This window comes from Triturus cristatus, chromosome 3_1 (genome assembly GCF_964204655.1).
Source record: "Triturus cristatus chromosome 3_1, aTriCri1.1, whole genome shotgun sequence".
Lineage (NCBI taxonomy): Eukaryota > Metazoa > Chordata > Amphibia > Caudata > Salamandridae > Triturus > Triturus cristatus.
The window spans coordinates 778,638,501-778,659,103 of record NC_140583.1 but is presented as its reverse complement, the minus strand read 5'-3'; the positions used below and the strand labels follow the sequence as shown (position 1 = coordinate 778,659,103).

General features: G+C 47.7%; 1 protein-coding gene across 4 annotated transcripts in view; it reads left to right on the top strand.

The window, feature by feature from the left end:
• Positions 1-20,603, top strand: part of INCENP (inner centromere protein) — a 175,679-nt gene that overhangs the window by 58,655 nt on the left and 96,421 nt on the right. For 3 of the 4 annotated variants that reach the window (XM_085644974.1, XM_085644973.1, XM_085644972.1), the window contains exons 11-15: positions 9,522-9,631; positions 9,753-9,873; positions 10,034-10,156; positions 17,682-17,887; positions 18,078-18,207. In XM_085644974.1, the coding sequence (XP_085501100.1) occupies positions 9,522-9,631; positions 9,753-9,873; positions 10,034-10,156; positions 17,682-17,887; positions 18,078-18,207 (690 nt within the window). Of the gene's footprint in view, positions 1-8,935; positions 8,948-9,521; positions 9,632-9,752; positions 9,874-10,033; positions 10,157-17,681; positions 17,888-18,077; positions 18,208-20,603 lie in introns of all 4 variants that reach the window. The other variant, XM_085644971.1, reaches the window with a different exon arrangement.

The window sequence follows — 20,603 nt, the reverse complement described above, 5'->3', positions numbered from 1 at the left end:
CATATACCTTTAAGAGAGAATTTAATTTAAAGACAGATAATGCAGCTTATACCCACAGGCTACACTGTCCAGTACTTCAACTAGAATTCCACCAACCTTCACAAACAGCACTGCCTGTCCAGCTTTTCTCCACATAGGAAAAAACCCTGCCTCTACCAGCAAAAGCCTCTGGAATGATAGAGAGGAAGGAGTGGACAGACGGGCCCCATAGGCTGCCATTATGTGGCTTAGAACAGGATACTGTTCCTTTAAGAAAACTTTCCAGATTTCCAGAACTTTCCCCAGTATCCCAGAATGCCCAGCAGGTCCCTTTTACTTTCAGTTCTTTTTTCCGGCTCCTGCTAGCAGGACCCTGGAGCATTGAGCTCTCCCTTTTCAAGCGTTATTGGTTAATTTCAAGTGTTAGAACGTCCTTTTTCCTTCTGGTGTTATCAGAATGACTGGCTTGTTCGACAAGTGTCCTGATTGTGGAAGAAAAAAGGCTATGTCAGACACACACAGGGTGTGTATAGTCTGCCTTCCCCAGTCCCACGTGCCTGAGGAGTGTGAGATCTGCAGATCCTTTTCAGCCAGGACCCTGAGAGAGAGGAAGAAGATCAGGCTCCAGGTCCTGGAGGACAGAAAGCTGAAGGCACGAGGTGGGTCTGGAGGGGCTGATTCTGCCCATGCTGAGGCCTCTGGGGGCCTCCCCAGGGGCAGGAAGACCAGCAAGCGTCCCCTCTCCACGTCGAGGGCGTCGACGACTGCGTCGAGGGGGATGACTACGGTCTGTTCGCCATTTCCCCAGGGCTCTGGGGAGAAGCGGCGTCGACTATCGACGTCGAGCGAGCTGAACAGGCCGCTGTCGACGGCATCTTCTGCGACGAAGCCGTCGAGCCATCGACGGCGAGATCAGGCCCGGCGTCGGCGCTCACCGTCGAAGGGGGAGCGCCGCTCGCCGTCGGCGAAGAGGCGACGGTCGCCGTCGAAGCGATCGACGTCATGGAGATCGCCGCCGAGAAGACGATCGACGCCGAGAAGACGATCGACGCCGAGAAGACGATCGGCGTCGAGGGCGATCGGCGTCGAGACGGCGCAGGGGGAGCCCTGGCGCCAGGAGTAAGAGGGGAACGGAGTCGCCAGGATCGGAGTACTCCGTGGTGTATACACCTCCTCGGAACCCTACGCCATCACCACTGCCACCGACTCCTCCACCACCAACACCGCCTCCACTGCCACGGCCGGTGTCGCCACCTCCGCGTTCGGTACCACCTCGCACGCCGTTTGGGCCACCTGCAGTTCCACCGAGGTCGGTCTCCCTGCCCAGGCACCCGACTCCGCCGCAGGGGACGCCGAGGCCGCGTCACCCACGGTCGCCGGGCCCGGCTAGACCGACTGACAGGCCGAAGCCGAGGAGGTCGCGCTCCCGCTCCGACAGGAGGAGAAGGTCGCGGAGCCAAAGGAGGTCGTCGTCGTCGACATCGGGACGGCGCCATAGGAGGCGCAGGTCTAGGTCGCGCACGCGGTCCTCGGCCAGGGACTTCTCGCCGACGCTGTCGGACTCACCGGGGACTAGGGTGTCTCCGGTGGATGATCTGGTCTCCTTCCAGGAGGTGCTGCTGCGGGGGGCAGCCAAGTTGGGCATCTCGGTGACGGTACCGACGCCCACGACGTCCGTGATATTCGAGACGCTACACAAAAAACACCTGTCTTGCCCTCTGCTGCCTCTAGTGCCGGGACTGGTGGAACCCGCGTTGGAGTTGTTCCTCACCCCCGCGGTGACGAAATCCGCCCCCTCACGCCTCACGAAAAAGTATCGGGCCCCGGACTCGGACCCGGCTTTTTTACGGATGGACCCAAAACCGGACTCTGTCATCGTGACGGCGGTGAGGAAGTAGCAGGCGACTGCCCCTTCATCGACAGTCCCGCCCGACAAGGAAAGCCGCTGGCTGGACTCGGTGGGCAGGAAGGTGTGTGGGACCGCGTCTACCACCATGAAGGCGGCAAGTGCGGGGGCACTGTTGGGGCATTACGACCGGGCCCTGTGGGAGTCCCTCCAACAGTATGCGGACCTGCTGCCCCGGGACCGGAAGGAGGACTTCCTGGAAACGGTGCGAGAAGGCATGCTGGTGTCGAACCAGGTCATCAGTGCGGCAGCGGATGTCTCCTTGTTGGCGGCGCACTCCTACTGTCATGGTGTCCATCAGAGGCGTCACTCTTGGCTGCGCCTGACATCGCTCAAGCCGGAGGCTCAGCACAGAGTAGCCAACCTGCCCTTTTCGGGGGAAACCCTGTTTGGAAAACATGCGGATGATGAGATGGCCCGCGCGGAGGCGGAGACCCTGACGGCCGTCTGGTTGGAGAAGGCCGAAAAGCAGAATCGCCCGTTCCTGAGGCGGTTCGGGTCTACGGGCAGAGGGCGCGGGCAGGGTTCGGGACAGCAGCAGCATCAGCAGCAGTTCCGGAAGCCCTTCCAGAAACGCCAGAGGGGTAGAGGCGGCCAGCAGGCTGCTACCACTACCAAGGGCCCGGCCGGGTCTCGGCCCTGAGCGACTACTTCCCCCCCCCCCTCAACCGTTACCCACTCCAATGGGGGGAAGCATTCAACTTTTTCCGGCAGAGTGGAGAAAAATTACTCAGGACAAGTGGGTGCTGAATATTGTTTGCAATGGATACAGTCTTCGGTTTATCAGCCCGCCTCCAGCGATTCCGCCGGCAAGCTCTCAGTTTCAGCTGCGAGAGCTCCAGGCGGAGGCAGACATCTTGGTGAGAAAGATGGCGGTAGAAGAGGTACCTCTGTCTCAAAGGGGAAGAGGTCTGTACTCTCGGTTCTTCCTCGTTCGCAAGAAGGACAAGAACGAGTTCAGGCCCATTCTGGATTTGCGACAGGCAAACAAATGGATTCGCAGAGAGAAGTTTTGCATGCTATCGTTGCATCAGATTTACCCTCAGCTGCAACGGGGAGACTGGCTCTGTGCCATAGATCTACAGGATGCGTACTTCCATGTGCCCATCGCACGGAAGCACAGGAAGTTCCTGCGATTCCAGGTCGGCGCCAATCACTATCAATACACAGTACTGCCATTCGGGCTAAAGTCTGCGCCCAGGACCTTCTCGAAGTGCATGGCAGTGGTGGCGGCACACCTGCGGAGAAACAAGGTGTTTGTCTACCCGTATCTGGACGATTGGCTGATCAAGGCATCATCCTTCGCGGAAGCGCAAGAACACTTCCGGTGGACGTGCGCTCTCTTGCACAAGCTGGGGTTACATGTCAACATGTCCAAGTCGGTCCCGACTCCGGTCCAGTGCATACAGTACCTGGGAGCCTCCATCGATACGCGGTCAGCAAGCGTGTCTCCTTCGGAGGAGAGACGGTTATCACTCCTTCGGAAGGCTCAGGACCTCAGGACTGCTCCATCGACGACTGTGAGGAAGGTGTCTTCACTACTGGGATTGATGGCCTCCTGTATCTTCCTCACGCACGGCTACACATGAGACCACTGCAGGAGTGCTTGGAGGATCAGTGGGATCAGAGGACAGGTTCTTGGGACGACAAGATACGACTGTCTCTACATGCTCTTCAGTCTCTGAAGTGGTGGTGTTCGGCGGAAAACCTCCTCAGGTGGGTTCCCTTCCACAAGGACATTCCCACGAAGAGTTTTGTGATGGATGCGTCTCTCCAAGGCTGGGGAGCGCATTCCGGGGACTTGCAGATTCAAGGAAAGTGGTCTCTTTTGGAATCTACGTACCACATCAATTTCCTGGAACTCAGATCTGTCTTCCTGGCACTGAAGGCCTTCCTTCCGTCCTTCCAGACCAACTCGCTGCTGATACAGATGGACAATACAACCGCGATGTATTACCTCAACAAGCAGGGGGGGGGGTCGAGATCGCGCACTCTGTCGCAGGAGGCGCAGGCGATCTGGCACTGGCTTCTGGCCCGAGGACTGACTATTACGGACACGCATCTGCCAGGGGTACAGAATGCTCAGGCGGACGCCTTGAGCAGGCTGATTCAGGAAAACCACGAATGGGTCATAAACGACGAAGTACTAGGAGAAGTCTTCGCAAGGTGGGGGACTCCAGACGTAGATCTGTTCGCCACCGCCGAAAACAGCAAATGCCGAGACTTCGCATCCAGGTACTACCAGCGGGGGACGCTGGGGAATGCGTTATGGATCGATTGGTCGAACAGCTTTCTGTACGCTTTTCCACCCATTCCCCTGATTCCGGCAGTGCTCATCAAGCTGTCCCAGTCCAGGGCGCGGATGATCCTGATCGCCCCGGAATGGCCCAGGCAGTGGTGGTTCACGGACCTACTTCACCGGTCTCTCCTTCCTCACAGACGGTTGACGTGCAGGCCGGACCTTCTCACGAAGTTCGGGGGGCGGATGGTGCACCCCAACCTCTCTGAGTTTGGCGGCATGGCTCCTGAAATAGTGCAATATGGCCATCTGAATCTACCAGAAGATTGTATGGACATACTGAAAGTCTAAACGACCTTCCACTAGGACATCCTATGCCTACAAGTGGAAGAGGTTCTGTATCTGGTGTAAGTCCAAGAACTTTGATCCTACGACATGTAAGGAAGATGTCATCCTTCCGTACCTTTTACATTTGGCGCAGTCTGGCCTTAATTTCCATTCCATTAAGGTTCATCTGGCTGCTTTGACTGCTTACAGGAAATGCCCTTCACAGACTTCCTTCTTTCAAATCCCTGTGGTCAAGGATTTTTTGGAAGGTTTGAAGAAAGTGTTTCCTCCCGTCAGACTTCCCTCGCCTTCCTGGGACTTGAATGTGGTGCTGTCCAGACTGATGAGGGAGCCTTTTGAGCCCATTCATAAGGCTTCATTGCAGCACCTATCCTGGAAGGCGGTGTTCCTAGTGGCCATTACATCGGCCCGCAGGGTGAGTGAACTTCAGGCATTATGTTGTCAAGAACCTTATACTGTATTTCATGCTGCTAAGGTTGTGCTGCGTACTCACCCTAGATTTCGTCCTAAGGTTGTATCTGATTTTCATGTCAACCAGACCATAACTTTGCCTACGTTCTTTCAGAATCCCTCCTCGCCAGCGGAAAGGTCTCTCCATTCCCTGGATGTTCGGAGGGTGTTGAAATTTTACCTTGATAAGACCAAGGATTTTCGTAGGTCAGACCAATTGTTTATTAATTATGGATCAGTCAGGACCGGTCTCGCGACCTCTAAGCAGTCCATCTCTCGGTGGATTGTGTCCTGCATACAATTGTGTTATCAAAAGACTGATAAGACCTTAGGGGGTAAACCTAAGGCTCATTCCACCAGGGGCAAAGCTGCCACGACTGCTTTGCTGCGTAATGTTCCTATTGCGGAAATCTGCAAGGCGGCCACTTGGAAGTCGGTCCATACCTTTGCTGCGCATTACTGTCTGGACTCGGATGCCAGGGCAGATGCTCAGGTTGGGCAGGCTTCGCTGCGAAATTTGTTCGCACAGTAGTGGTATTGTCTTGTGTGTTCTCCACCGCTGTTGTTGTGTGGGGGATGGGCTTGCCATTCTATTCACTAGATTATGACTATACACAGAGATCCCCTACTATAGAAGGAGTAGTTTCTTTTCTGTAACTCCAGTTCTGTAGTAGGGGTATCTCTGTTATAGTCATAAGCGCCCGCCCTCCTCCCCGGTGGAGATAATTATTCATGTGAAGAATGCTACAGGTCTGGCGTGCTACGCCTTCAAAAAGAACTGAAAGTAAAAGGGACCTGCTGGGCATTCTGGGATACTGGGGAAAGTTCTGGAAATCTGTAAGGTTTTCTTAAAGGCACAGTATCCTGTTCTAAGCCACATAATGGCAGCCTATGGGGCCCGTCTGTCCACTCCTTCCTCTCTATCATTCCAGAGGCTTTTGCTGGTAGAGGCAGGGTTTTTTCCTATGTGGAGAAAAGCTGGACAGGCAGTGCTGTTTGTGAATGTTGGTGGAATTCTAGTTGAAGTACTGGACAGTGTAGCCTGTGGGTATAGGCTGCATTATCTGTCTTTAAATTACATTCTCTCTTAAAGGTGTATGCTGGTCTGCATGATTTGTCACCTTTAGAGACTATTTTTTATTGCTCCGGGGTCCACGCACATGGGCGGGACTATTCACTAGATTATGACTATAACCGAGATACCCCTACTACAGAACTGGAGTTACAGAAAAGAAACTACTCCTTATCACTGTTGCCCAAACCTCTGGTAACCCTTCCTGACTATCTGCAGCAGATTGACACCCGAGAGAGCCCACTGCCGTTCGAACAAGTGCTTTCTGGAATAGGGAACAGAGACCATTTGGTGTTCCCTCTTCTGGTAGGATAATTAAGCGCTATGACCACAGATTGTCTAGCTTCAAAGAGGCTACTGCCTCTGACGGGAAAATGCAAGCCTCGCTGCAGCCTGTCCTTTTCCGTAGGGAGACAGGCTAACATCTCCTCTACAGGAGGAAACCTGTTGCAGAACCAGTGTTCCAGGAAGGATGATTAAAAGAACTGGACAAACCCAAGAGATGGGACCATAGCGCATCACAGGGAAAAAACTAAGCCATTTTGGATTCTAGCAGAGATGGGTAATTTAGGATTGTCTTCAGCCAGACACCCAGGAAGTGATGTAAAGTAGGAAAGGTTGCCTCGTGGATGACTATTGCCGCATTGGCTAGTGAGTCCTCCCCAGCCGTAAACTTGAAATTGGTATAAAAGTGGCGTCCCAAATACAGTTCTCAGATTATCACTGGAAAAAAAGACTGCCCTGCTGCATCCTTCCCCCTGGGAAGAGCAGCTGCACCAAGGAAGGACTAAATCTACTGAACTCAACAGACTGGCATATATTGACTGTCTTCTGTGCCAACTCGTGGAAGAAGAGCTCCCTGGACCAGCAAAGAGGCTGCTCCAAAGACTGGATTGCATCTGCTGAACCTGAATGACTAACAAGAAGGGCTCTCCCTGCAGTGGTCACTTGTGGGAAAGGGATCCACTTGACAGGATAGAAGTGACTAGCCGTCTGTTCAGTATTGGGGACACAAAAGCTGAAGGAAGCCTGAAATCGTGAGTGCGCAGCTGCCCAGGGTCACCAGCTGGATGACCTAGTTCCTGCTAGGAGACCAAATTCTGACCTGCTCGAGCTATTAAAGTCTGTGGGACCTTTGAGTGTCGCTGAAGTTGACCCAGTCCTCCTGCAAGAAAGCAACATTCCTGTGAGCAAGGCTGTAACTGGACCTGCATTGGACTCTACTGGGGTATCGTGGGAGATATTCCTGAGGCCGACTACTACCCCGTGATGGCCACATGGATCTTCACCTTTTGTCTTCAGCAGCTCAAGCCTCTTCAGCGTCCTCCGCTGTCTGATTCGCAGCATCAGGACCACTTCGTTGGAATTATGACAAAGGCTAAATCTTCTCAGAGGACACTGGGCCTGCCAAATCCGACAGTTGACTGTGTCCCTGGACCTAAATTGTCCCTGTGACCGGCTTCCTACCATCTTTTGGCCAGTACAAAAGAGATTTGGTAGCAGTTCTAGCCCTCTGACTCCGGAACCACAACTCCGATTACGATTTATTGGAATTTGAAGGAATTTACTTACCTTTAAAAAAAAAAAAAAAAAAATCTCTGGTTCCCCTTAATTGATTTGTCCTTTTTATTGGCTAAATTAAGATAAAAATACACTCCTATTTCAATCAGTCTATCATGAGTATTCGTTTCTTTCTTACTTGTTTTTTGGTGCTTCTAAATGTTTTACACTTGTTTCTTTTGACTAAGTCTAACGGCTGTCACAGCTACTTAGGACTGAGCTAAACGTTTTGTTAAACCTAACTGCCCGCTAGAGTGACATTATTTCATGGTCTCACAATCGCACAAAGTCTTCTTTCCTACACTCCACCATGAGGCTTTAGTTCATTCTTTCTGCACTTCTAAAGAAAATATTCTTCATTTAATTTGCTTGCTATATATAATGCTTTGCAGACAATTTCTAGAATCCTGCAGTGTAATTCAACGCTTATGAAATATTTACTCCCTTGAAATAGAGTTGCAGAAGATTAACTTTTGCTTCATGCACAACAAGTTGACAATTTGGTTTTTGTTACCTGCTGAAAGGTAAAGTCGAAGTAGTGTTCAGCTCTTCATGCTGCGGTCTATGTTCCCCAGCTGTAGAACATTTGGTTTGGGTTTCAAATGAGGTGAATCAGCTGCACGAATGTATGGTCAGAAGTTAGTGATGAATACAAGAAACTGATGGATGGAGTATTTTAATTAATTTCTGCCATTGAATTCCTCGTGCCTCATTTCAATGCCACCTCGGATTAGACCCTTTCATAAAGGAAAACCGATTCACCGACATGCAGCTTCAGTGGCTGACATTAATTCAAGCATGAAAATCGTCACTTTTCATTCCGAAGCTAGGGGAAGCAACCCAGCTCTGTGAGAAGGTTCATGAAGTTTGAACCTGGCTAATTTGGTTATAAAGCTCCGATTACTATCCCTGAGCCTATTACGAATTTTGTATAATTGGGTGGCTTACCAGTGCCTCGAAATTCAGATGTGGACTAAAGTAAGAATCCTCTCAAACACCCCTCACAAATCAGATTTACTCTTGCTTCAAATGAATGCTTAATCATGTGGGTAACCAGCTGCTTCAACCTTTATATTTCATTGTTCGCTGCCTTTTATGCAGTCTTTGCCATTCCAAATTATAATAAATAATATTGAAGTAATAGTTGCCGTAACTTTACCCTTTTCTTTGCTGTCGGTTTCCTGCTGTAGTCAGTTTTGAAGACCGTCATCCTTTGCTCCGACTTGCCTTCCTATGCCTATTTTGGTACTGTGAAGCCCATTTGTGTACAGAGTTGAAGTAGTTGTTGTGTAATATTTTTTTTTCTCTCTCCGGCCTGGTAATGTTTATTTGCTTGTTGCTTTTTCCCCCCTCTTTTTCTCTTTCTTTCTTTCTTGCACAGAGCGATTTTGTTGTAAGTATTGATTATTCTTGTCTTTGCTGTACTATGGTCCATGGAGGAATGTGGGTGGGGGGCTGTGGTAGAGATTAGAACCCTAGATTGTTTAGTAATCTGCTTTTCCTATTTGTCCCTGCACAGTTAGTATTCTGTGCTCCCCCTTCGTTTAGGCACAAATACATTGCCACCCTCTTGGCCTGTTCCTTTAAAAAAAAAAAAAAAAAATCTGTAGTATCTTCCACTTTTTTGTCTCTTGCATGCTTCATTTCTCATGTGGGCACTATTAGGTTTCTTGGTGACCCTGGAACCCATGTGTAGTGTTCCTGTGGTTTAGTGTGATGGTGAATAATTTGATTATCACTGAGCTGAGGGTTTTACACTGGTGAGAGGGTTCTGCCTTTGGGTTTGAGGAACTAACCAAATGGGTCATGTTTAAGCTGAAACTTAAAATGTGTGAGGTGCAGTTGGAGTACAATTTGTTGGATATCTATTCTGGTTGGTGTTCATATTTGGCTCGCACATCTGGTGAGGTGTTTGTATATCTTGTGGGCCGTCCCTTTTCTAATATACTTTTCTTGGTCCCTCTCAGGAGAGGGAGCGGCAGAGGTTGGAAAATCTGCGCAAGAAGCAGGAGGCAGAGATCCAACGGAAGCTTAAACTGGAAGAAGAGAAGAAGAAAAAGTTGGAAGAGCTTAAACTGTAAGACGATCACTCTTCTTGCCTTATAACAGTTGGCTTGTCTTCTGTCATTTTCCATTCGTGCCTCTTTTGTGTTTTGTTTGAAATCTTTCTTGACGTTAGTGTGCCATTTAACTTTCAGAAGGCGTGAAGAGCGCCAGCGTAAGGTGTTGCAGGCACGGGAGCGTGTGGAGCAGATTGGGGAGGAGAAGAAGAGGAAAATCGAACAGAAATTTGCTCAGATTGATGAGAAGAGTGAAAAGGCAAGTCTGTGTAGAAGTAGCACAAGTGGTCAAAGAGCAGGGTGGTTTATTTTTGGTTTTGTTTCTATATTGACTGTAAAGAAGTTAACTTAAGAGGACGGAACAAAGGTATAATTGTGGCAGTTAATGACCCTCGTGTGTGGTATTGTTCTTACCCCAGGTGCGAGAGGATCGGTTAGCAGAAGAGAAAGCTAAGAAAAAACTAACTGCAAAGAAGATGGAAGAAGCAGAGGTCCGCCGCAGGCAGGATGAAGAGACACGCAAGCAGAAAATTCAGCAAATGGTAAAATGGGTTCAGCTGATTAAAAAGCTTCATCCAGATCCATTGTGGAAGAGGCTTTATCCGCTAAAAGCCTTTGAGAGGAAAGTCTGCTCTCTATTGTGCTCCTATACCTTCATGCAGCGAATCCTATCCGTTTAAAGCTTATCCTTTTGCCAATCTTGCCTTTAGAAATACTTCACTTTTTTGTTGCTTACTAACGTACTACAGATGTGCTTGCGTCGGCTTCGAGCGAAACCTCACAATTTTGAATGCATAAAACCTTTGAAGTCACCTAGGTGATTTGTTTAGGCTGCAGGATTGTAGTGTTACATCTGGTGGCCCAAACAGTCCAACGCAGATGTTGGCTGGGATTTTTTTATTTTTATTATTATTAACTTGACAAACTTTTTCCGGTTCATACAAATACTTACTTGATACTCATTCTACTTTGCTAGAGGGGTTTCTGCTTGTGATGAGGGTGGTAAAGCTATATTTAAGATCAATCCTGCTGGTTTTCTATGTCTGATAACCAGCACTGACGAGAAAGTTTGCTTGTTGGCACTGCTCGTTTATTCTGAAGCATTATCAGTACGCACTATATTGCAAAACGTCATTGTCCTGCTTATTCTATTACGCCAGGAAGGTTCATTGATGTCCTGCAGACCAGTGACCTGCTAATCCTGTTTTCCCACGTCATTGTTCATTAAGATTTTGGTTTCTGAGCTGACCGTTTGTTCCCGACTTGCTAATAACTTAGTGCTATCTGACTACTAAGCTAACTAGACACAGGTGTATACTAATGAAGTACTTAATGCTTCATCCATTCATGCAGAAATATCATTGGTGCAGTAACAAGTTCTCAATCATGTGCTGTTGATGTCTATTTTTAGTATACGCCGGACATCAATATACTATATACAGGATTTTCTGGCGCAGCCAGTGTTTCGCCCTATATGATGGCTCACAGGCCTAGTGCTTTTTCAAGGCTGATCAGCTGAGAAGGTGCTTATACGGAAAATAGCGTTTAGTTTTTGCAAAAGCTCAGGTAAATAAAACGAGTATTGGTAAATGCGTCAGGTTTCGCCCATCTAATTAATACGCAGGCGAAACCTAAAAACAAAGATATCCAACTTTATATTATTGACTACTGGTACTCGGTTCAGTGCAACATAAAACTTTAAGAGAAAATGTATGAAGAGCAATTGTTATATTCACTCAAAAAAATAACCCGTAGATGGCAGTGTTGCCCAGTTTTTTCCAATATGGGGAGAGACTGACGTTAGTTCTTTGCATGGGGTCATTCATGCAGGCACACTAATATAACTGCCCAAAACAAAGTCATAAAACTGAGTTCAAGAAATTAGGCCCACATAAAATGTGGAGTGAGATCAAATGACTACTCCTCAGTGGCGTTAGGATGAAACATTTCAGGAATGTAACACAGCTGTTTCAATGCATGGAGCCAGGGAAAGTAAACTAGTTCCACACAACAGCGAGTATACAGTAATTCTGCAACGGGAACTGATCAGAGCCCACATTTAAGATGTGCTTGTGAAATCTTGGGTATTTAATACATCGCAAGCGCTGTGCAGAAACAACCTAAAAGGCTTAAAACTTGCTTAGAGCCTGCCCATTACTTGCTTTTACAGTCCCTGGTTGGGCTCAGACGTTCATCTCGTTACCTTGCTTTCCTGTTGATCAGCGCCGCCTCCGCTTTCTCCTGGAACTTAGCAGTGTATGTTCCTGGCATGGTGCATTTGCCAAGTACAGCTTTCTGCGGCCGGTGTCCTTCCACTGGCTGAAGGCTCCTCTGGGTGCTTTTTACTACACACAGGTGTGTGTGTGTGTGTGTGTGTGTGTGTGTGTATATATATATATATACTCCTATTAAGTGCATGTCCCTGCAGTCTCTCCGTCACTCCCACCCTCCTGCTCTGGGTTGTCCAGCCCCCCATCCACCTTCCTTCCTCCTATTCCTGTGCTGGCTGTTGCCTTACTACCCTCCTACCACGTTTCTCACCACGCCCTCTCCACCTGCTGTCGTTTTCACACCAAATTGATATCGCAGGCTGCTGTGAAACAAGGTTTAAAGCAAAAAAGCGCTACAACAGCCGTGCTAGGTGCAGCAACTTGTTTTTTTTTTGTTTTTGGTGTAAAACACGTGCATCTTGTTGCTGGGTGTGTAAATAAAAAGAAGGGTGTCCTTTGATATGGAGTCATATGGTTAGTGTGTATTGCCTTATATTTTTAACGTTTTATAGATTTATTATTTTCCTTTTTTTGTCCGGGGATGCTGCCATAGTTTTGTTAGAGGGCCTAGTAGCAGTGGAACAAGCCAATTACTTCTTGGAATTTCACCTGTGTGATTGCTCCGTAATTTCAACAGTCACCTGTGAGATACGGGTTCTGATTACTGCAAATTCAATTCAGCCTTATTGTGAGAAAATGCGGTTCTGTTGCAGTACCCCCCCCACTTTTTGCCTGGCTTTTGATGCAACTTTGACTGAGTACTGGGTCCCCGCTAACCAGGTTCACGGTACCATTGTTCTTTTTCTTAAAAACATGTCCAAAATTGACACCCCCACCCCCATGGATTGTGGGGGGAGGGATGGTGGGTTTAGATGTGAACCTCTCCCAGACAATCTCAAACCACCCTATAAATGGGTCAGATGATAAAGTGGTCCTGTCAGATGTCCTCACTGCCCAGCAGCAGACTGATTGCAGGCAAGTCTTGAATCTGTTTGCTGAGCTCTTCTTGACCCCTGGTCAGACTAACTGGTGTACACGTGAACACTGGGGACAGCTTACATGTCAAAAAATCTACAGGGAATGTGATCATAAGGACTGCATCAAACTCTAAGTAAGCAAGATGCTGGAATTGGGAGTCATTGAGCCATCTAAGAGCCTAGCCCAGTTGTTTTAGTCCCCAAACCTCACACCTAGGTTGGATTGAGATGAGGTTTTGTGTGGATTATAGGGGCCTCAACACAGTAACCAAAACAGATGCTTACCCAATTCTTAGGTTTCTGAATTGATTGGCAGGTTAGGGGCAGCCAAATATCTCTACTTTTGATCTGACATCTGGGTACTGACAGAAAGGACTGACTTCTAGAGCAAAAGAGAAATCCGCATTCTTGACCCCAAATAGGCATCACCAGTTTACTGGTATGGCCCTTGGTTTAAAGAATGACCCTGCCAACTTCCAAAGGTTGGTGAACTAAGTTCTTGCTGGGCTGGAGAACTTGAGTTCAACTTAAGTTGACGATATTGTCTTTAGCCCCTCCGGGTAGGACCACCTAATCCACCATGGCAAAGTCATTGAGGCTCTGAAATTGCAGGCCTCACTATCCAGGCGAGCAAGTGCCAGATAGGGCAGGGCACAGTTGTATACTTGGGCCATTTTGTATGAGGAGAACAAGTTGAACCCTTACAACCCAAGATCCAGACAATTATGGACTGGTTATCTCCAACCAGCCAGACCCAAGTCAGGGCCTTCCTTGGTTTGACTGGGCACTACTGGGGGGGGGGGGGGGGGTTGTGACCTCTCACAGAATTGACCTCCAAGAAGATTTCCAGGAAAGTGAACTGAACAGTGAGCTGTGAAAAGGCTTAGGACACTCTGAAGGAAGCAATGTGCCCAGCACCCTTTCTAAAAGCTCCAGATTTAACAAAGCAGTTCATCGTGCAGACAGATGCCTCTGAACATGGGATAGAAGCAGTCCTGTCCCAAATCAATGATGGCTATGACCAACCTGTTGCTTCATTAGCAGGAGGTTACTTCCCAGAGAGCAGCTCTGGAGTGCCATTGAGAGGGAAGCATTTTCTGTGGTTTGTACAAGGAGCGAGAGCCAGAGAAGTATGGCCTCAACTTCTTTAGACACCAAACTGACCAAAGGCCTCTCAGAACAAGGGTGCAAATGAAAGGTCAAAACCCTAAACTGTTGAGGTGATCCATCTCTCTACAGGGTATGGACTTTACAGTTGAACACCGACCTGGGACTGACAATGCCAATGCAGAGGGCCTTTTCTGGTATTTCCACTTAGACGATGAAGATTCTCCTGAGGGAGGTTGGTCTCATCCTCGTTTTGTTTGGCAGTGGGTCCTGTAGGGAAGTGCCCTTCTACATGACTTACAATGCCAGTCTTCGGGTTTTAGGATCAACACTGCGCATGGGTCAGGTAAGTGCAGAGTGCACCACCAGGGCAGCCGGGTGCAGAGGTCACATTAGTAATCGGAGGCCCAATGTTTATCAGTGGAGACTAGGGGCACGCAGTTGTGCCTGTTGAAGGTAGGTAAAATCGGAGGGGGGGGGGGGGGGGGGGGGGGGGGGGGGGAATAGACCAGCAAGTCTTACAGGAGGCGGTTGGTGGGTGGGGCCTTCGTTTTGAGGCTGCGGGCATTCTCATGGAGTCCAGGGGATGTCACACTTGGCTGGTACTCTAGCTCAGGACCTCTGGGGAACCTTCTTGGGTTCGGTGTGCCACTTCAGGCCAGAAGAGTCTGGTTCAGAGGTTGTTCTGGATGCCCTGTTCAGCAGGGCGTTGGGGTTCTTGTTGGTTTCTTTGTGGTCCGGGTTTGCGGTAGGTTTTCAGGGGGCTACTCTGAGTTGCCCCTTGATGAATCTATTAATTAATCCAACACTGGCATCAGTGTAGGATCATTAGTTTGAGATGTTTGGTACCAAACATCTTGGGATTTGGTAAATCATTCATTGAGCTGTGGAACTTTGTATTGTCAAGCTCATGTACTCAGTATGGCCTCACTATGCACTTATACCTAAGAATGGACACTATAAGGGCATATCTGCTCATCCCGTTATGCCATCATGAGTTATAGTGCACCCTGATTTAGGGCTGTAAGGCTGACTGTAGTGGTGACTTGCCTATGCCTCTTGCAGTGCCGACAGGCCTGGCGCACACAGGTGCACCAAAACACGCAGGCGGCAGTGTGCATGTGTTTGAGGAGTCTCTTAAGGTGGCATAATCCATGCTGCAGCCCTTAAAGACCCTCTGGTCACAGTGCCCTTGGTATCGCTGGAACCTTTTGCAAGGGATTTATGTGGGGCAGAAGTGTGCCAGGTGTGGAAACAAAGGTAATGTTTTGGAATAGAACACTGGCACTGGGAACCTGGTTAGCAAGGACCCAGTGCACATTCAAAGTGCATCAGAATCTGACAGTGGGGGGTAACCATGCAAAAAGGGGGGCTTTCCTACAGTAAGTCACTTACAGCAGGCCTGACCGCCCTAAGGCAGGCTGCTTGATGTATATGGTGACATATCTTCATGAGTAGATATGCCTCTGTGCTGGTCAGTTTCATTACTACTAGTGTAAGTGAACAGGAAGCCATTTCTGAAAAGTGCTGGGCACTGTTCAAAACTAGTTCCCCAGCTACATGATGGTTTCACTGAAAATTGGTACGTTTGATATGAAACTTCTCGTACTGATGAACCCATACTGATTTCAGTGCTCCCAGAGGGCACCTCAGAGGTGCCCCCTGAAACTGTACCAACTGCTGGTGAGCTGACTGGTTTTAGCCAAATTCCTGACCCGAAGGGTGAGGGCCTCTCCTCTCAGGAGGCCAGAAACCATGCCAGCTCTGCCAGGGCGCATCTTCACCCTCTCCAATGAGATGACCTGCAGATTAGCCTGCCAAGACAAGGGAGCTTCAAAGCAACCCCTCTGCTTTTGGTATGTGATTCTGGTTTCTCTTATAGGAAAGAATGCTGCACCACCCCTCACCCCATCCTGCTCCTCTTTCGAAAGGACAGGCAGGAAATTTAGTTAAAAAGGTTGCCCACAATCAGCCAGCACCACCCCTAGGGTGGGACAGGTGGCATGGACCCCTCTTCAGATTCTCCATCTTGTCTTGGAGAGAATTAGCCAACCAGTGTGAGTTATGCCCTCTTCCCATCGGTAGTAGTCATTCGGGTTACTCTAAAGGTAAGGAGCCCATTGGCAACTACTTTGCACTCCCCTGAGCAGGACCTAAATTCAGTATTTGGTGGTGCAGCAGCACCAGAGATGCAGATCCTGATGACCTAAGAGGACACCGAAAACCATAAAAAGCAGGGAAATCTAAAGAGCGCACCTGACTTAGCCCCTTCTCCACTGACCTGTCTGCAGCCCTTGTCGAAAATGCACCAAAGTCGACTTCTTTCAGGTGTGACTCTAGAACCCTGGGAGAACTGCCTGTCACCGAAGACTCTTGACCTCTCATGAACAGCTGACTTGTTCAGCAGGAATTCCAGAAAGACTGAGTCCGCTGTAACTGCCAAAACCAGACACCTGAATCAACCACTTTACCTGTCGCCTCCAGCCAGAGTTGAAGTGGGCCAATGGTTCCAACAAGGTTCCTTCAGAGCTTGAGTCCATCATGGATTCACCCCTCCTGGACTCCACGAAATCACCTGCAGCCTCTGCACGCAGGCCACTCCCCCTGCCCCCTCCATTTGACACGCATTGGCTACCTGACACTGTTTTGCACCCAGGTGCCCTTGTGCTGCTGGTGGTGTATTGTTTGTGCTGCTTTGAACTTTGCCCACCACTCAACATAACTTTTGGAGTTTGATCCTGTAAGTCAATGTACTATACCTGTTTGCAGAACTTTTGTTACCTTCCATAGGATAACATTGCAGAAATTGCACTGTTCACTTTTTAAAGTGAAAAGAGTTTATATTAAAAAATGTACTTGCCTGAACAAGTTTTCTCAGAAACCTAAACTTGTATTAAGATGCTTTCTATTTTTATTAATTGGTGTGGATCTCCTCCTTGAGTTATTTATTGATCATTGTGGGTATTTTGTGAATGTCTTGAACTCCTGTGTTAAGCCTAAGGCCACTCGACTATACTAACCCCTAATAGAGCACTTTGGGATTGCATAGCAAGCCCCTGTCCACTCGGAAGGAACTCCTACTAAACTCTTTACAAGGTATATCAAAGTATTGATATATCACATAAAGAGCCAGCTTTATATATCTGTGCACCAGACTTTGAGAAGATAACTTTCAGTTGGGTTTGCCTGCTCCCAGAATCTGGCGTGCACGCAATAGCGGCTGCCCTAAACTGGTCACCTTGCCCCTTTCTGGCATAATCAGATACCCACATTTATCACTTTCTGCTTTTTAGTCCTTTTTTTTTTTATGTAAACCTTCAAAAGTGCATGACTCCGGTTCTACTGATTGGAATTGCCATTCTGGTCTCACTGTATTTATTACATTTTACTCTTTTTCTAAGTTGGTGTGGGATGTCTTTTGTATTTCAACTTTTGCTGTTTCTGTGCTGCCTTACTACTTTACACGTTGCCTCCAAGTTAAGCCTGACTGCTTTTGTGCTAGTTAAGCACAGGCCAATTTAGTGACTTGTGGTCTCCTCTGACAAATCGTTGCTTGAGTATATAGTTCTCAACCCCTCCACCCAAAAGTTTCTCACAGCTAGATATAGTGATCAGGCAAGTAACATTAACATTTTCAGAAACAGTGGCATGCATGGGATCATGTGACTTGGGACTATGTTTACTAAAGGTGCACACCTTTTCCTTCATGTCAGGAAGAAGAGGAGCGCAAGCACCAGGAACTGATGCAAAAAAAGCGTGAGGAGGAAGAGCAAGAACGGGCCAAAAAGATTGCTGAGACCAAGAAACTGGCAGAGCAAAGACAGACCGAGCAGGAACGAGAGCGGCAGCGGGAACAGCAGCTGGCTGCTGAAAAAGACTTGGAACGCCAGAAAGAACTTGAGCGAATGCAGGCAGAGAAGTAAGAGGGACTTTTATTCCCAGCATACTCGCTGCCTGATCACCTTTTGTACGCTCTGGCAGACCCCCAGGCCTTTTCTGGTTAGCTGTCTGGGTCTGAGCAGTAAATGTAAAGTTTGAATTTTCTCGACCTTGTCAACTCCTTCCTACTCTTCTATCTTGCATGTTTGACTGTTTTATTTGGTCTCCAGGGAACGTGAGCGTCAGGAGAAGGAAAGGACCCTTCAGCTGCAGAGGGAGCAGGAGAAAGTAGCCCGTGAGGAGGCTGCTGCTCAGGAAAGGGAGAGGCTCTGGAAGGAGACAGAAGAGCGCAAGAAAAAGGTAAGGCTTCCACAGCCAAATTGAGCATCTGCTAAAGCAGTGGTATGCTATATGTAGCTGGTAATCAGTCTAATGATACAATTTTGATTCGATTATGAGATGATGTATACAGTGCTCATTGTGGATCTGAGCTGTTTGCCAGTATTGGTTCTTCCAGAGTCACCTGTTTGAATCATTCCCTGTCTTCAAAGTGGTAGTTCAACGATACCATAATAAAAGTGTGTATCGCTATAATGGGTTACAGTGGTAATGAACAATCACTTAGCCTATCTGTCCTTTAAAAAAAAAAAAGGGCCAATCTTAACAAATTAAGCAATAGCACCCCCTAGAACACTCCCAAGAGGTTGATTCCTTCAAACTTTCACCTTTAGTGTGTGGATTGAGTCTCCTTGAGCTCTTCTCAGTTTTATAACTTCAGATCTTGGAAAGCTACTTCTACTTATTCTACTATGTCTGATACAGCGATGAAAACCCATTTCAGATCCTGTAAGACCTGCAAAAAGAAAAGGGCACACGTAGCTGACCCAGATAAGAACGGTCTCTACTGCCTCTACCTCCAACATAAGTAAAACATGTAAAATCTGTCGCACGTTTTCCTCCAAAACCTTGAAGGACAGAGGGGGAGCGGCTTCTTCTGTGGCTTCAGAAGTCGACTCAGAGGATGACAGTGATACTTCAGCAAGGTCCCACTAAAGATCCAGATCCCAGGGCCAAGGGACCTCCTGGAGAGAGCAGAAAGTCACTCAATACGTCGCACCATAGAGAATCCCCGGAAAAAGAGAAATGCAAGCTAACTTCATCAAAGGCAGCTTCTTCTGAGCCCAGTACTCCACCAGCAAGGGCTGGGGACTGCCCACATAAATGCTCTTCTGAGCTGTGGAGGCACAAAACTTAGCTAAAATCCTCCTTGATGACCTTTCACTGGTGACCGCAGTGTCGACGAGAACGACAGTCAATGCCGTCTCGCCGAGGATGACATACTACTAGATCTTCATCCATCGCCCCGATCCAGTCGCCGAGAATTTAATCATAGACTCAGAAGACCGTGTCGACTATTGTCTATACAATCATTGATGACCCCGTTGATTGGACATGTATCTGTCGCCAAAAGCCTCAAGCCAGTCAACAGCATTGCCCATTGCCGTTTCTCAACTGTCGTCCACTACTAAAAAAAATTTGAAGGATCGTGAAAACCTCCTTGTGACCTTAGCTTGCCTCCCCCAGCAAGGTTTCTCCTCTCCCCCAAGTCATCTGTTGGACTTGGAGGATTCATATGATCAGTCCTTTTGGACCTGCTTATAGACCATCAGAGCTCCAGGTTTAACAATATTATAAACGTTCTCATTCTTCCTAGCCAAAGCAAAGGCATTATGAGCAGCATTATCAGTATTGTGCTGAACTACAGCCGAGCCTGGAACGTTCAAGTGCATATATCGCTGTTTCAAGATTTACATGCCATGTTGCTGGACTATAGCAAGAGTTTTCAAGAACCTCCACAGGAACAACAAGTGGTTCCCTCAACAGAAGAGGCACCTGTAGAATCAAAATATAGAGGGAAGTACCAGGGAAAACTCCTAAAGAAACAAAGTTGCTACCTCTACTAAACTAATTGGGTACAACGTCACACATTGTTCTAGGGCTAACTCAGTTTAATTGAAAAATATAAGTCCAAAAATCAGACCTTCTGAAAGGTTTGTTTATTCAGTTTTTTTTTACAAATAATTACTTTATACATTGCTTCAAATACGTGCATACATCAAAACATTATGTATTTAGAATAAATATTCTTAATACAAAAGATTGAGTGCATGTATTTGAATGTATAAAGTTGATGTGTTTAAAAAAAAAAAAAAGCCAGCTCTACTAAATGAATTGGGTATAATCCCACATTTTGCTGCAGATAACTCCACTAGTTAAGTTGAAATATATATATTCAAAACTTGAACATTCCCAATGCTTTGTTTATTAATCCCATTTTTTTTAAACATATAATTGGGGGGGGGGGGGCACTAAATGACATGGTTGTGTTCCCAACTGTGCCTTTAGAGGTTCTGCTTGGAAATAATTTGGAGAATTTGCATTGGGCCGATTGGGTTGTCACAACCAGAGCAGAGCTCTGAATAAAAAAGCTGCTCTATTGGAAGTATGGACCAGCCCTCCAGAAAAAAGGCAAGAAGACTGGACCAGCTTTTAAACGGATGCCAAGTCATAATCCCTCTTCTTGGGAAGATAACTTTTTATTCTATGAGGGAATTGAGCCTGAAGAGGTTGGGCCTTACAAGACAGATCTTTTGGGCGCAGGGGGACCCTCTAACGTGGATCTATGCCGGGGACAAGGAACATGTCCCACTCTTGAGTCTGAGGCATCAACCAAGTCTGCACAGGAAAGGGGTGAT